Source organism: Papio anubis, chromosome 1 (assembly GCF_008728515.1).
Source record: "Papio anubis isolate 15944 chromosome 1, Panubis1.0, whole genome shotgun sequence".
NCBI lineage: Eukaryota > Metazoa > Chordata > Mammalia > Primates > Cercopithecidae > Papio > Papio anubis.
The window spans coordinates 191,192,331-191,207,631 of record NC_044976.1 but is presented as its reverse complement, the minus strand read 5'-3'; the positions used below and the strand labels follow the sequence as shown (position 1 = coordinate 191,207,631).

Genomic DNA, 15,301 nt, shown 5'->3' with positions numbered 1-15,301 from the left:
AAATATTAAATTTTACCTTGAAAACATTAGCATAGTTTAGAAAGAATAAACAATTGCTCTAAAGTGTCTAAATCTTCCCCAAGTTACCATATAGAGCTTGGTAGTTTGAAACTAAAGCAAAACCATGGCAAAATTAAACTGTTAAGATTAAATACCTTGGAAAACAAAAGATGAATAAATTATGCATTTAATAAATGCAGAAGAAAAATGAATATTACATTTTTGAACAGAAGTCAGAAATCTTGAAGTTGTCCATTTAAGTTACACATTCTAGCAAGTAATAAACTTCTAAGAACAATTAATTTTCCTGGCTACAGCCTTTTATGGAGATTCCATTAAAGACTAACTTGGAAAAAAATGGTAAGTTAATAGGTTTGCTTTTTATATATAGATGTTACATCTAAAATCATTAGCAGAAGACCATTCATAAAGTAAAAGAAGTGCTAATTAAACTTGGGAATGTGCAAGGCTGGCAGACTAAAATCTCTATTCATAGCATATAAACTGTTTATTTTCGCTTTGGTTATCACCTGAGTTGTAGAAAAGGTCAGGTCTTTCGAGAATATCTCCTTCATGAATGTATGGCTCAATTCGATCATCACCATACAAGTACTGCTCACTCTCGTCCATCTGACGACTCTCTACCATCTCCAGCCACTGGGAGTTATGCCAGCGAAACTTTTCACTCTGAATTTTCTTAGCCCATTCTTCATCATATTCCTGTTGAAAACAAACAGTTAACGGTTATTATATAAGCTAACTCACTTGGCACTCAGACAGCAATATTTTTATCTCTTGAGAATTTTGGGTGGCCTTCATTGGGTCAGAGGAAGCATTAAAAATACCTGTTCAGAATTATTTTATATAATAGCCAACGAAAAGCAATTACATACATAAAGAAGTCTGTGTTTGTATTATTGATTACTAATGGCAATGGCAAACACTAGAAAAGTTCAAATTTCATAAATTCTTATTACATAAATATTGCCAGAATTTAAGCAAGCAGTAAGACTTCAGTTTCCAAAGAGTTCTTGTGACTGTAATTACATTTGACCTTAGAACAAAATGGATTTGAATTGCACAGGTCCACTTATACATGGATTTTTGTTCCACCTCTGCCATCCTTGAGACAGCAAAACCAAGCTCTCTTCTTTCTCCTCCTCAGCCTACTCAATGTGAAGACAACAAGGATGAAGATCTTTATGATGATTCACTTCCACTTGGTGAATAGTAAATATATTTTCTCTTCCTTATGATTTTCTTTAAAACATTCCTTTCTCTAGCTTACTTTATTGTGAGAATACAGTATATAATACATATATAAAATATGTTTTAATCAACTGTTTATGCTATTAGTAAGGCTTCCAGTTAACAGTAGGCTATTAGTTTATGTTTTAGGAGAGTTAAAAGTTATACATGGATTTTCAACTGTGTAGGGGGATTGGTCCCCTAACACCTGTGTTGTTCAAGAGTCAACTGCATTTGTGGCACTAATGACAGGTAGTTACCATAAAATGACATATTTTGCTGTATCTTTTAGTCTAGATAACACTAGGGGGAAAGCACTATTAAGTATTATTTTAGCTGCTAAAATGGTTTACTACAGAAAACAAATATCAGAATTGAATTTAATTTTTGTTCCAACCACAAATTAATGATCTTATTTAGTTGTAATTAGTTCTTTAAATGCTTCTTGTTTTGATCATAAACTCCTATGGAGCAAGATTAGGTTATTCACTGATAGGTGTATCTGTAACACTTGTCAGAGAGAAAGTTCTTGGTGAATGATTTTGAAGGACAAATAGGCAAATTACTGTAAGCTACAGCAGAACTTCTCCATCTTCTACTTGTCCCATAGGGTGCAGCTACTACTGATTAGTGTATTGCTTTATGGACAGCAGAAATGATAGCATGGATAGAAAATAAAGGGCTTCAGATATTTCATGTCATTGTTAGAGTTCTTGGTTTTAAATTCCTCTGTCATATCTTTAAACACATTTGGTTACAGCGGTCAAAAAGGAGTTAGAGGGATGTAGGGTAATAGCACTATTAAGGTGATCACAAAAACTAAGAGGTAGACCAAATATATATTTTAGTCAAATGCTAAGCAATTTCAACTCAAGCTGAGACTCAAATCAAAATCACTATCACAGAATACATTTCTGGGATATAAAAATAAAATCTGTAATTTTATAATAAATGTAATTATTATTGTAATTTTCTTGTTAAAATTATAACTTGTTCAAGTTTCACATTATCAGCAAATCCCAGCAGTGTCAGTTGTCAGATTGTATGTTCTATACTGTACATTTAAAAAATACACAGATGCTCCCTTCAACTGAAGTTGGGGAAGGTAGAGGATATTTTTTGACTATAGTACTGCTAGTGACAATTTTGCTACCAAATTACTAAACTTTATTTTCTTTTTAATTTTTATTTTAGGTTCAGGGATACGTGTGCAGATTTGTTATACAGGTAAACTGTGTATCATGGGGGTTTGGTGTACAGATTGTCACCCAGGTAATAAGCATAGTAACCAAATAGGTAGTTTTTCAGTCTTCACTGTCCTCCCACCCTCTACCCTTAAGTAGGTCCTGATATCTGTTGTTCCCTTCTTTGTGTTCAAGTGTACTCAGTGTTTAGCACGCATTTATAAGTGAGAACATGTGGTATTTGGTTTTCTGTTCCTGTGTTAGTTTACTTAGGATAATGGCCTCCAGTTCCATCCATGTTGCTGCAAAGGACATGATCTCGTTCTTTTTTATGGCTGAGTCCATGGTATATATGTACAACATTTTCTTTAGCCAGTCTACTGTTGACGGGCATTTAGGTTGATTACATGTCTTTGTTATTGTAAACAGTGCTGCAATGAACATGCACGTGCATGTCTCTTTATGGTAGAACGATGTATATTCCTTTGGGTATATACACATAATGGGACTTCTTTTCTTTTTCCTTTTTTTTTTTTTGTTGAGATGGAGTCTTGCTGTTACCCATGCTGGAGTGCAGTGACACGATCTCAGCTCACTGAAACCTCTGCCTCCTGGGTTAAAGTGATTCTTGTGCCTCAGCCTCCAGAATAGCTGGGATTACAGGTGCCTGCCACCACCACCCAGCTAATTTTTGTATTTTTGGTAGAGATGGGGTTTCACCATGTTGGCCAGGCTGGTCTTGAACTCCTGACCTCAGGTAATCTGCCTGCCTCGGCCTCCCAAAGTGCTGGGATTACAGGCGTGAGCCACCGGGACTTCTTTTCTAATAGTTATCTATTAACATTTCTATTAGCTGTCCATCTATTTCCTAATGTTATTATTTAAAATTAAGTTGCATAAAATTAAGAGCTATCATAAACATTATGTAAAAAATAGACATTTTTTATTCAACTGATAGTTTTCATAATTAAACAACTGAAGATCTTTACCTCAGTTACATCTGTTACACTAAACTATACTTGAAATTGACTATTCAGATATAAATAATAAATCCAAATGCCATACCTCCTTAGTATTATTGATGTGGTCACAGTGACTGAATGTGATGGTAATTTATACAACCACTCAATCACTGATCACACACAAATTATTCTGCCAAAAGGAGATAATACATATAAAGTATTTAGATAACTTATATTGAGAACACTTAATAAATGTTAGCCATTACCTTAATTAATTCAGGTAACGGCTCTCTGAAATAAGTACTATAATTATCAACATCTTACAAATGAGAAAATGAGGCCCAGAACACTGAAGTAACTTGATCCAGGGAACACAGCTGGCTGTGGCTACTACAGCACTGTAAGCCTCAGGCTAGCAACGTGGAAGAGGCAGTTAAACAGAGGATAAATGAATATTTTCAGGGTTCTTGCAAAACGGCTTCTTCACTGAATGAGAATATAACAAATAACCCCCAGGGACAACTTTCAGCTCTAAGATTTTGTAAGTAAACAGTGATATGGGAGGAAGTCGTTGACCAAGCAGTGATATGGGAAGAAGTAGCTTCTGGTCTGGTAAGTATATTATCCCATCGTATTCTCAGTCATGCTCTTACTGAGCTGGCTATACTTGGGAGGGTATTGGGGAAAGAGGGAATTGAAAAATAATATGCACAGAGATGTTGTTACAAGCAGTTTTGTGGTTCGCTTTGGGCTTCCAAACTTAAATAAAATATCAAGCGATGCCTCATTGTGTAATATAGGCATATGATCAGCTTCAAAGTTATTTAGCCTAAATGCTAAATATAACTGTGAACCTCTTTAAGATTCATATAACTTCACAAGAGTACACTTTTTGTTGCCATGTGTGTCTGTGTATGTGCTCAATTAAAGTTAGCTGCAGAAAGATATTGTCGTATTAGAAATGGCCAGATAATTACAAAGAGTGATCACATAACCACACAGTAGAAAGAAAGGATAAATTTATTATATCCATTGGGGTAAGACATTTAATATATTAAAAAGCAAAATGATAATGTGGACAAGAAATTGTCCATACTAATTGGCTTTAAAAAAAAAAAAAAAGTTAGTTACAGGTTACCAAAACTCTCAGAATATGCTTTATAAAATATTAGAAATCCTAGTAAGTCCACATTAAATACAGAACTAATTTGAATGTTATTTTTTTAAAGAATAGTAGCTTGTTTCACTTGGGAAGAGGCATAAAACTAATTTTTCATTTTGGTAGAAAAATTTAAATCTGATTGAATTATCTGAACGAAGAGGTATTCATTCAAGGAAAAAGACAGAAAAATCATATGATCTGATGATTTCATTGCAATTTAAATTTCAAGCATACTCATTTCTGGTGTAAGAATAGGAGTTAAAATTCAGTCACGTGCCCAGAGCATATAAAATATGGGGTCTGCTATTCCACTAAGAGTAAAACTTGACTCCTACTAATACCTGTGAAATGTTACAGAGGTAGGTAATATTTAAAATAACAATATCCTTAAACTACATTTCCACAAAATGTATTTAGCCTAGGAAGTAATGCTTTGCAAAACCAAAAATCCTGCTTACTCTGAGTTATCATTTCACATCCTCTTTTAAGATTATCCTAACAATAACAAAAATATATCTAATAAATGTAAAAATGTATAACAAAGAAGTTTCGTCATAAACAATTGCCCTTCTAACTTTAGCCTTCTGATCACCCTACGAGCTCACATCATTATTCTTATTAAAAAACTTATACATACAAGGCTCAGTTTAAAAAGAGATTACCAAATCTATCTGACAAAAGTCCAAACACACAAACCAAAAATATCCATAAGCATCCATGGCTAACTTTTGATACTTTCTTGGTAAAACTGATCTTCTAAGACAGTGAGTTAGTACAGAACCTAGCACCAAATGTAATGACTGCCCTTACACATTCCTTTAAAATTTTCACCTCTCTTTTATCAGTTTTTGATTGAATTTACTGTATACAACCAGTGCATCTCTCGACATTATAAGCCTAAAAAGTATGGTAGCAATGATATAGATTGTATTATCATTTTCTTACTTAAAATAATTGTATTCTAACTTTTAAGCATTTTGTACTATAAAATAATAGGTTTAATTTCTATGACTAACATACTAATGAACATGCATTATTGTTTACAGGATCACAGTAAAAATACCATGGTTATTTTCTCAGCTCTAGAAAAGAAGCAAAACAACTCTTCTCTCAGGAAATACGACCCAGCACGCTACTCTGTACCAAACTGTGTATTTAGGATATTGAAAATTATATCCTGCAAAAGATCCAACAATGATTCCAGAATCCTACTATGATGAATCTACTACATTGGCAAGCAGAGTTTTCATAAGAGGTGGCCTTGAAATTAAACATGTATGTATGGTTCTTTGTTATAGATTATAGATGGAAAATGGCAAAAAACAAAACAAAACAAAACAAAAACCTCGGCTTAACAGTATGAAAGCCTTAAAAGTTTCTCCATTTAAAGTCTTAAAGAGTCATAACATAACTCTGAAATAATATTTGGAGTTTCGTGATTATAAAAGTAATATTTTCATTGTTGAAAATGGAAAATTACAGGAAAAATACCTATAAAAACTTCAGCAAGATAGAACCACAATAACTACTATATCCCACCAGTTTTCAATGACTTTCTCAACTCCAATATTAATGGATAACTTTGGAAAATATTTTAAAATATGTGTTTAAAACATTTACAGGCTAAGTATGAAACATTATTAAGATATTGGACTTGTGCCATAAAAGTTTGCTCTACTTTGTGATAATGTTGCCTCAGGTTTTCAACTGTTTACCAAATAAAGCATCTTAGAATGAAATATGCCATAAGGAACACAATATTCATTAAAACTTTTTTACTTCTCTTTTTCCTTAGTAGTAAACGTTACTTAGAATCAAATGAAATAGCATTGTTTTGCTGTATAATGCTGACCATTTATGTTTATGTTTCTGGAAAGGTTTACCAGATTTCTTGAAAATGAAATATTTTAGCTTATGGCTGTTGAGATTCTATTTACCAAGTACAGTGAATTAATAGGCTAAGACAATGGTTTTGGACTTCAGGAAAGGTTCAAAAGCACATTTTGGGGACAAATATTAAAAGTAAATCAATTGCCACCTACTATTCCTGTTTTATTAAAGAAGGGTCATTTGCAGACTAAAAAATGTGAGAAAGAATCTCAAAGTAAAGACATACAGTACTTTCCCAAAATAAAACATGTTAGCAACATTATATCCCCCTCGTGGACTAACCTTTCCTTTTTAATATTTTTCCCTTTTCCATTTCAGTGACAATTTGCTGTATCATATTCCTATGGACCATCATTTGGGAATCTCTATCTTCTGTATGTGCTCTGGGAATCCTCAATGAATATAGTTTAGTAACCATGGCAAAGTGAGTTTCTTTGTGTTTCAGCATCTGCATTTATAGCTATTAATAATATGGTATTGTATAATATAAAGAACACTGGATTAGGAGTCAGGAGACCTGGGCTCTGGTTCTAGCTCTGATATTAACTGAATTATGCAACCTTTTAAAGGTATTCTAATCTCTTTTGGTCTCAGATTCTTCATTTGTAAAATGAAACAAACCTAAGACTTACTTAAGCTCTAACATTCTATAAATAAAAACCGATGATTTATACCATGAATTCATAAAGCTGTTGAAATAACTATCCCAAATAACTAAAAAATACTGGTAGGATAGGAGTTTCTTTTAAAAAGTTAACAAGCAATTCTTAAATGAAAACCCAGTGTCAAAAAATTTTAATCAACATATATCATTAAAATCAATTCTCTCAACCTCATCCACCAATCTCTAGTCCCTTCTTATTATTCACTCCCCTCTACCTCCAGCCCCGTATCAGAAAATAATTATGAGAATTCAGGGATGTCACAGCTGAATCACAGTTAAGGTATGTCATCAAAACCTATCCAAAGCCTTTGTGGAAATACTCTAGGATTATAGCTTTTTCTTCATTTTTGAAATACTTCTTTTCACAAGGAGTATACCCTGGTGTCCTGGCTTTGAGACTTGTATTTAAAGAAAAGCATGCTTTGTTTTTTATTTCTTTCTCTTCTCAGCTCCTGACATTATGATTTTAAGCACTTAGTATCCATAAATTCTAAAGTGTTGTGAAAGACTGATGGTTTGATTTTACATAGAATGTACCATCCTTTTTGAAGTCCTACATCATTTTGTTTATTAGTTAACCACCGAAACATTATGAAGCCTTAACTAGCCTATTATCAGAGCCTGTTCACTATCATGAAAACTCTTTGTCACTGGCTTCCGTCACACCTTGTATCTCATTAACACACTATAGGATAACACAGAGCAACATAGATCTGCTTTGTGTTCTAACATAACTGATGGAAAACAGATTTTCCTTTTTCCTTTAATGTGGCAGCCCCCTAATTGAGACTGTAATATGGTTTATTTAATGTAATTTTTCATACAAAATTAAAGCAAGTCTGGAGTAATTTAGTTGCTCATTAAAGTTACGGTGGTAGCTGCTAACAAGACACTTGTTATATATTAAAAAATATTTATTCCAGTAATATCGATAGACATACACATAATTTAACATACATAATAAAGTTGTTGATTTTTATGCACATACTATCTATTTCTCAATAAGACTGCCCCAAGTGTTGACCTTTAGTCTTGACCACAAAATAAAAGAAATAACTAAATAAAATGTATTTAAGTAAGAAATCATAATTTTTTTTCATACTATGTGTGGGTTCTTTTAAGTCCAACTGTTGCCAATTAAAAAAAAACAAAGTAACATGCATAACAGGTAGGAAACACACACATTTATGTATAAAATTATGTGTGTATATGCTTAAATTCTAACAGGTTGGAAAAATATCCTAAATGTCTGCCTTTTGGTTTATGCAATATAAAAATGAACTATAAAAAAGGGTTAACTAAATTTGTCTCATTAAACCCAATTAGACTATATGGGAAACAAAAATCAAACTCACACTGGGAAATAAAAAAATTTACCAAGACTGCAAAACAAGCAAGAACCAGTTCTGCTTGGTCTGGAAAGAAGATTTTAGAAATTTCTGCCAACAATTCACTTGAAAATCACTACTCCCACATCCAACTTGCATGCCAATTAAAAGTGACCAGCATTTACCCATCCCCTGCTCTTGAAAGTTTGAGTTCTAACGCTAACCCTAACCCTATAAAACCTTCTCTGTAACTTCTTTTCAAGATGTTGTAAGATACTTTTTAAAGTGCTCTCCCTTACTGGCAAGATTATTAATAAGTCCACCTTTTCTCTCTGACACAAAGATAACTCTGCCTGTGTTATCTCTGCAGAGATCATAACAACGGGTGATGTAGAAGCTACATTTAAAGCTACATTGGTTTCTTTCATTTTAATAAACCAGCCTTATTAAGTACAATTTTGTCTGTCTGGAATGAAGGTAGCACCTACTTTTCCAAGTTTAGAATATTAGAGTTTGCTATTAATTCCAGATTATTAAAATAAAAACAATCTGCCCATGATCGTAATTAAGAGTTATTAAAAAAGGAAGAGGTACCCTTCAAAATCTCAGTGACACAAACCTATGTCACTACTAAATCATACACTGGCTAGAAAGATGACAGAAATCAGTCTTTTACCAGAGAACCTGGTTATATCCCTTTTCCTGTAAACACCCTGTAGATACAGTGTGCCGTTACTACAAATAATCTAGTGATAGGCCATGTAGTAGTATTGCTTCTGGAACGCCAGTTCACATGTTTACAGAAGAGTATCTCAGGAGTTCTCTGGAGTCTAGATGGTATTTTCATATTCAAGGAACTTTGTACTGTTGAGTTTTGTATTCTCAGGGTCTTTCTTAGTGTTTGGCACATAATAGGTGCTTAATAAACATGTATTAAATGTCTGACAAACCAGACATATCAAGGGAGCATTTTTGAAGTTCTCAAATACTTCATACAAAGCTGAGGATGTACTGATGGATACAAATCTACATGAGTTTTTAGAAGTTCTCTAGATTGGAGGGGTAGGTGATGTTCTTCCCTTCATGATTCCCATGATTGCCTTCATGCAAGAGAAAGAGGCCATAGTCAACTGACTTATAATTCCCTTGGGAGATCAACTAGCTATAGGCTTCTCTCTTCTTGCCTCCCTGCTCCTCTTTGCACCTACACCATTCCCTGCCTCCCCAAACTACAAGTAACATAGTCACACAGGTGACAATGTGCTGATGAGGCCACAGAGACTGTATCATGTAAACAAGTGATGTAATCCTCCTTGGTACCCAGGGTACTGCCACCGCACATGTTTCAATTAATCAGTTGAGGGCTTGGGCCCAACTAAATTAAACAAATCTTCACTAGTATAATATTTGCATAATTTGGGGGACAAGTACTTTACTCCAGAAAGTATATTTCCCCAAGGCTTGCAAGGCATCTAAGTTTTCTTAGTATTATTCTGCACTGTCTGTCTTCAGTGGCAAATAAGTTTGTTTTTTTAAAGGTAAATTGTTTTAAGCTAAGAATATTCCCATTCTGTCTATATATTTTTTGGATTTTTTATTATTATAGAACACAGTCAGTCTGAGAATACTAGGACATCATTATCTAGAGGTAAAAAGAATTTCAAGGGATCATCCACTCCTCTCCTAAGCAGGTTTCTAATAATTTAAGAAGTTTGTTATTTAGCCATTACTAATGCTAACTGAACAAAAACTTCACATTCTCCCTTGATGGTCTTTTTAGTGAGCACCATTTCAATGCAGCGATGGAGGCAGAAGCCAGTATTTTCATAAGTTTAAAGTGCAGAAATGAAGGAAGTAAAATATAGACAACTGTTTGGAAACTTTGGTACTAGAAAGAAGGAGAGCTAAGACAGTATCTAGAAGAGAAAAGAGACACAGGGTCGGGGGTGACTCCAGTTTAAGATGAGAGACTTAAGCCCAGAGTTTAGAAATTATTTGAAATAAAATTATTTTGTAATAAATACATTTGTATTGGAACTATCAACTTACATTCTAAACCACATACACTTAATATGTTAATCTAAACATTGTTATCTTCTAGCTACCTTTCCTAGACAGAAGGTAGATAAAAAGTATGCTAAATATAATGCATAACAGAATGACAACTGTCTCCTTTCTTTGTTGCTTCAAGTAAGATAATCATATATGGAACCATAAGAAGTTTCTTGTTCTTATACTATATACTTTATATACAACAATGGCACTGTGATCTATTAGAAAATAGTACATGAGCCATGAAATTATTCTCTAGGCATATTAAATATTCTATATTCATAAGCCCTGTGATCAGTGACCTATGTGTGAAATATTTTCGTAGAATGAGGATTTAATATGTACAGTTTCTCTATTCTGACTTAGAAATCAAAGCTAAAATGTCAACGTATCCATTTAGTTCTACACCAGTAATGAGATACTTAGTGAAATCCAAAAAACAGATAACAAATTAAGATGAATTTCTGAAATAAAATGTGAGAAAGTGACAATAAAGTTCCTAATGGTGATTGTCTAGTTTCATGATTATATCACTGGCAGAAAACCCAACTTAGTGGATTTCCAACTAAGTTATTAATTGATTTTAAAAAAATGTTATTCTGATCTGTTTAAAAAGCTAAAGTTAAACTTTTAAAACTACTGAGTAGGCTACATTCAATAAGCTTTCTAAAAGTGAGCCAAATCCAGTTTGAAAAAGAAAGCAACCTGGTTGTGCGTAGCAGTATATACCATATATAAAAACATACTTAAAATAATTGAGTATCTTGTACATCCCTGGTACAAGGCCCAAATCCAGGCAGAAGACTGTGGTAGGCAGCAAAATTGCTGGCAATAAGTCTGCGTGGTTCACAAGTTTCTAACTCAACACTTAGATTATCTCTTTGATCATATCCCTCTAGTCATGTATCCTTTAAAAACCTCCAAAACTATGAATAATATTGAGATTTTTGTATTTCCCATCATTTCAAAGCAACTTAAACGGCAACTGTATGTATAAAATAAAACTATCAATTAACTGGAAAAAATAGCTGATACAAGATTTGATTTATTAAAAAAATTTAAGGGCCAAACCACAAAATTGATTATGTTTTGACAGAACTGTCTTCCAACTCCCCACTCCTATACAATAATTTATCTGAAAAACAAGTAACTCTGTGATGATATGTAGATCAGAACTCTGAATACCTATAAAATCTCTTTAAGTAAGGGGCCGATGACTTAAAAGTTGAAAGCTAAAGAACTTACTAATGTTTAAAAAGTAAATTTGTTATCATTGTATATCCTGAATCTTACCAAAATACAAATTTGGGTTTACACTGAATGCATTGTTTAAAATAGGTTTACAATGTCTTTTTCCCCCAAGATGAAGTCAATTATACTTTGTGTAGAAAAAATACTTACCGCTATAATATCTAATGTATTATCACAGACCTTTCGGATTTCATTATTCTTATCATGCATCAGGTCTATGAGATATGCTGGAGCCTCTGAATAAAAATGGTTAAAGATACAAACTACATTTGATATTGTGGCTAGTCAATAATACTAGAAAAATCTCATATTTTTCTAAATCTAAATGCTAAATGGAAATTTAACTCAAATTTTAAAATAAAACCATTAATACAAGATGACTAGAAACACTTAATATTTCATTTGTTTAAAAAAACAGGGATAGTAGGGACATAAAAAAGAGAAAAATCTAGATAAAAATGGGTAAGGAAAACAGTCAGTAAATCTCAGAAAGTACAAGACCACATTTGTGAATACATGAGGATCATGAACATAAATAAAGAGGAAGCTCTATAGTTGCGTAGCTATAAATGCTTCTTCATCTATCCTGCTCTCCTAAAAATTCAGGAAAACTAATTTCATACAAAACTAACAAGAGAGATTCATGGTCAAAAAGAGAAGGCATGATAAAACATTTTCACATAAAAGAAAGCTGCAACCTAATATTTCAAAAGAGATAAATATATTTTAAAAAACAGTATATATATACACACACATATATACACACATATATACACACATATATACATATATACACATATATACATATATACATATATACACATATATATACATATATATACACATATATATATACACACACACACACAAAAGTGAAATTATTATATTGGATAGCAAATAACATGGAAAATAGAAGTGGAGATAATAGACTGTCAAATAGAAAGATATACTCCTTTAGAACTTGGTGACAATGCATGATGAAATTTAGGTTTGCATCCCAAAAGAAAAAAAAATGGAATGTATAATTACAAATAAGTAAGAGAGAAGGGACAGAATGAAGCAAACGCAAATTAATAAAGAAACCTTGATGAATCTAAAAGAGGAAGTGAAGAAAAACATTGTGATCTCGCATCAATACTATCAATTGGTCTTAGTTAAAACAATTTGAAAACAGAGTCCACAAATTTCTACTAAGAAACTCTAGCACACATACACAAGTACATACCATTCTTTGTATCACTGATTACACCCCCAAAATTTTATCACACAGTATTATGACTAGCTAGTGGCAAAGTGATGACTTAACTCATTAGTGTTACTTACTACTTAAATTGTTGTTTTTTAAAAATAGATTTAGGGGACCCAAGTACAGTTTTGCTACATGGCTATATTGCATAGTGGTTCTTACTATTTTTTTTTAGGGATACAAAAGGTATATTTAAAAATGTAGAAAAAATATACAGAATAATGTATTTGTGCATTCTGAAACTCATTTTTAAGAAAATATGTAAAAAATATGTATTGACTGCCTCTTTTCTCCACTGGAATATAAGTTCCACTAGGGCAGAGACTTTGCCTATCATATTCACTATAGTACCCCAGGTTTTAGATCATAACAAGTGCTCAATAAATTTTTATTTAATGAATAAATAATCATCTACATACTTCACATGGTTTTGTGAGAATAAAAATTATTAGAAAAATATTAAAAATTTTCAAGGGGAATCTAAAATAATCTAGACAAATGTGGATTATAATCTTCCCTCAGCAGCCATGGGAGACTGGTTCTAGGATCCCCCAATGATGCCAAAATCCACAGATGCTTAAGTCTCTTATATAAACTGGTGTAGTATCTGCATATGGCCTATGCTCATCCTCCCGTATACTTTAAATCCTTCCTAGATTACTTACAATACTTAATAAAATTTAAATGCTAAGTAAATAGTTGTTATACCATATTTTCTGTTTTTTATTGTTGCATTTCTATTCTCTATTAGAATGCTTTTTGAATAAATTTAATCTATGGATAGTTAAATCAGCAGATGAGCAACCCCCAAATAAGGAAGGCCAGCTGTATTTTATTTCCCATACTGCAATTGTTGAGATTATATAAAAATATAATCAGCATTAGTTCTCAATTCTTATGTGATTGAGTCATGGTGTGAGTCAGTTTAATATTTTAAACATCTGAATATAAATCATATATTTATCTAAAATAAGTCTACACTAGCTATCTCATATGTCAAGTTTTCTGTTCAAATTATATCAACTAATATTGATCGAACTTTCTAACAAAAAGAAAAGGAATAAAATCTTGCCTAATAGATTTTTTTTATTTTAAATATTCATATTGGATTCATAGGGAGAATCACAATAAAATGCTAAAGGTTATGGTGAAATAAAATATTTCAATAATTTTTAATATGTAATACATTGTAACATGACAGATTTAAATGCCATTGACATCAACAAAAATCGTGTTTTTTGAACTCCAAAACATTTTTAAAATTTATTATTTTTCAGCTTTTTTTTTTTTTTTTTTAAGAGACAGAGCCTCGTTCTGTCATCAAGGCTGGAGTGCAATGGCGTGATCATAGCTCACTGGAGCCTCAAATTCCTGGGCTCAAGTGATCTTCCTACCTCAGCCTCCCAGGTAGCTAAGACTATAAGCATGCCCCACCATGCCTGGCTTAGAAAACATTTCTGTGTTTTGTATTTTGGAAAAGCACTTCAGTGATCTTTATCCAATTTTAAGACACAAAGTTTTTATAAAAATTTTAACTCAGCAGATCTTTATCTCCCTGTTGCACCATTATCAACATGTTATAATCTTCAGGACAACTATTCAAAAAGTATTGACTCCAGATTCAGTGACATAAAACAGAAATTAAACTTGGGGTAAAATGCAAAGAAAGTTACACTGAAAAGAAAGGTCAAATAGGAATTCTCTTAATTCTGTGGGCTCTGATAATAAGGTACTAAGTATACATTTTAAACAGACTTTCCAAAACAGAGGCAGTAACACTTATTCACTGTGTGCAGGTACTTGGTAGGTACTTTAAATACTTCACTTTTTAGTCCTCACAAAAAACCCTATGAGATGACCTGTAAATAGGGTTCTCTCTCAAAGAAGTTACCTAGAAAAACTACATTTTCATTTTACTCTTTTCTGTAGTGGCTTCTATAGTTATGTAAATTTTAAGTAATTCTACACATAAAATACACCTTCAGAGACTCTCAACCCAAAAAAGCATATTAAAGGTTCCAAGAAGACCTTGTAGCAAGAAAACTTGTTAACTTTAACTCAGTGTTTCCCAAACTTATTTACTATCAGAGAACCTTTTTTTTTTCACTAAGCAGCTATTAATACTTAAGGATTATGTTCCATGGAATACAGCTGGGGAAAAATGAATTTACTCCAATTATTTTAACACTGTTCAAAAGTGTATTTGGAATTTACCTTTCTGGGAAAGTCAGTTTATAAACCACATTAAAAATATTTATTCATGCCTGTAATCCTAGCACTTTGGGAGGCCAAGGTGGGCGGATCACGAGGTCAA

At 32.6% G+C, this 15,301-nt stretch overlaps 1 protein-coding gene across 6 annotated transcripts in view; it reads right to left on the bottom strand.

Annotated features, from left to right (window-relative positions):
* Positions 1-15,301, bottom strand: part of KIFAP3 (kinesin associated protein 3) — a 155,107-nt gene that overhangs the window by 40,411 nt on the left and 99,395 nt on the right. For all 6 annotated transcript variants that reach the window (XM_009193718.2, XM_009193698.2, XM_009193723.4 and 3 more), the window contains 2 exons: positions 11,892-11,977; positions 531-720 (listed from right to left, as the gene is read on the bottom strand). In XM_009193718.2, coding sequence (XP_009191982.1) covers positions 531-720; positions 11,892-11,977 — 276 coding nt within the window. The remainder of the gene's footprint in view (positions 1-530; positions 721-11,891; positions 11,978-15,301) is intronic.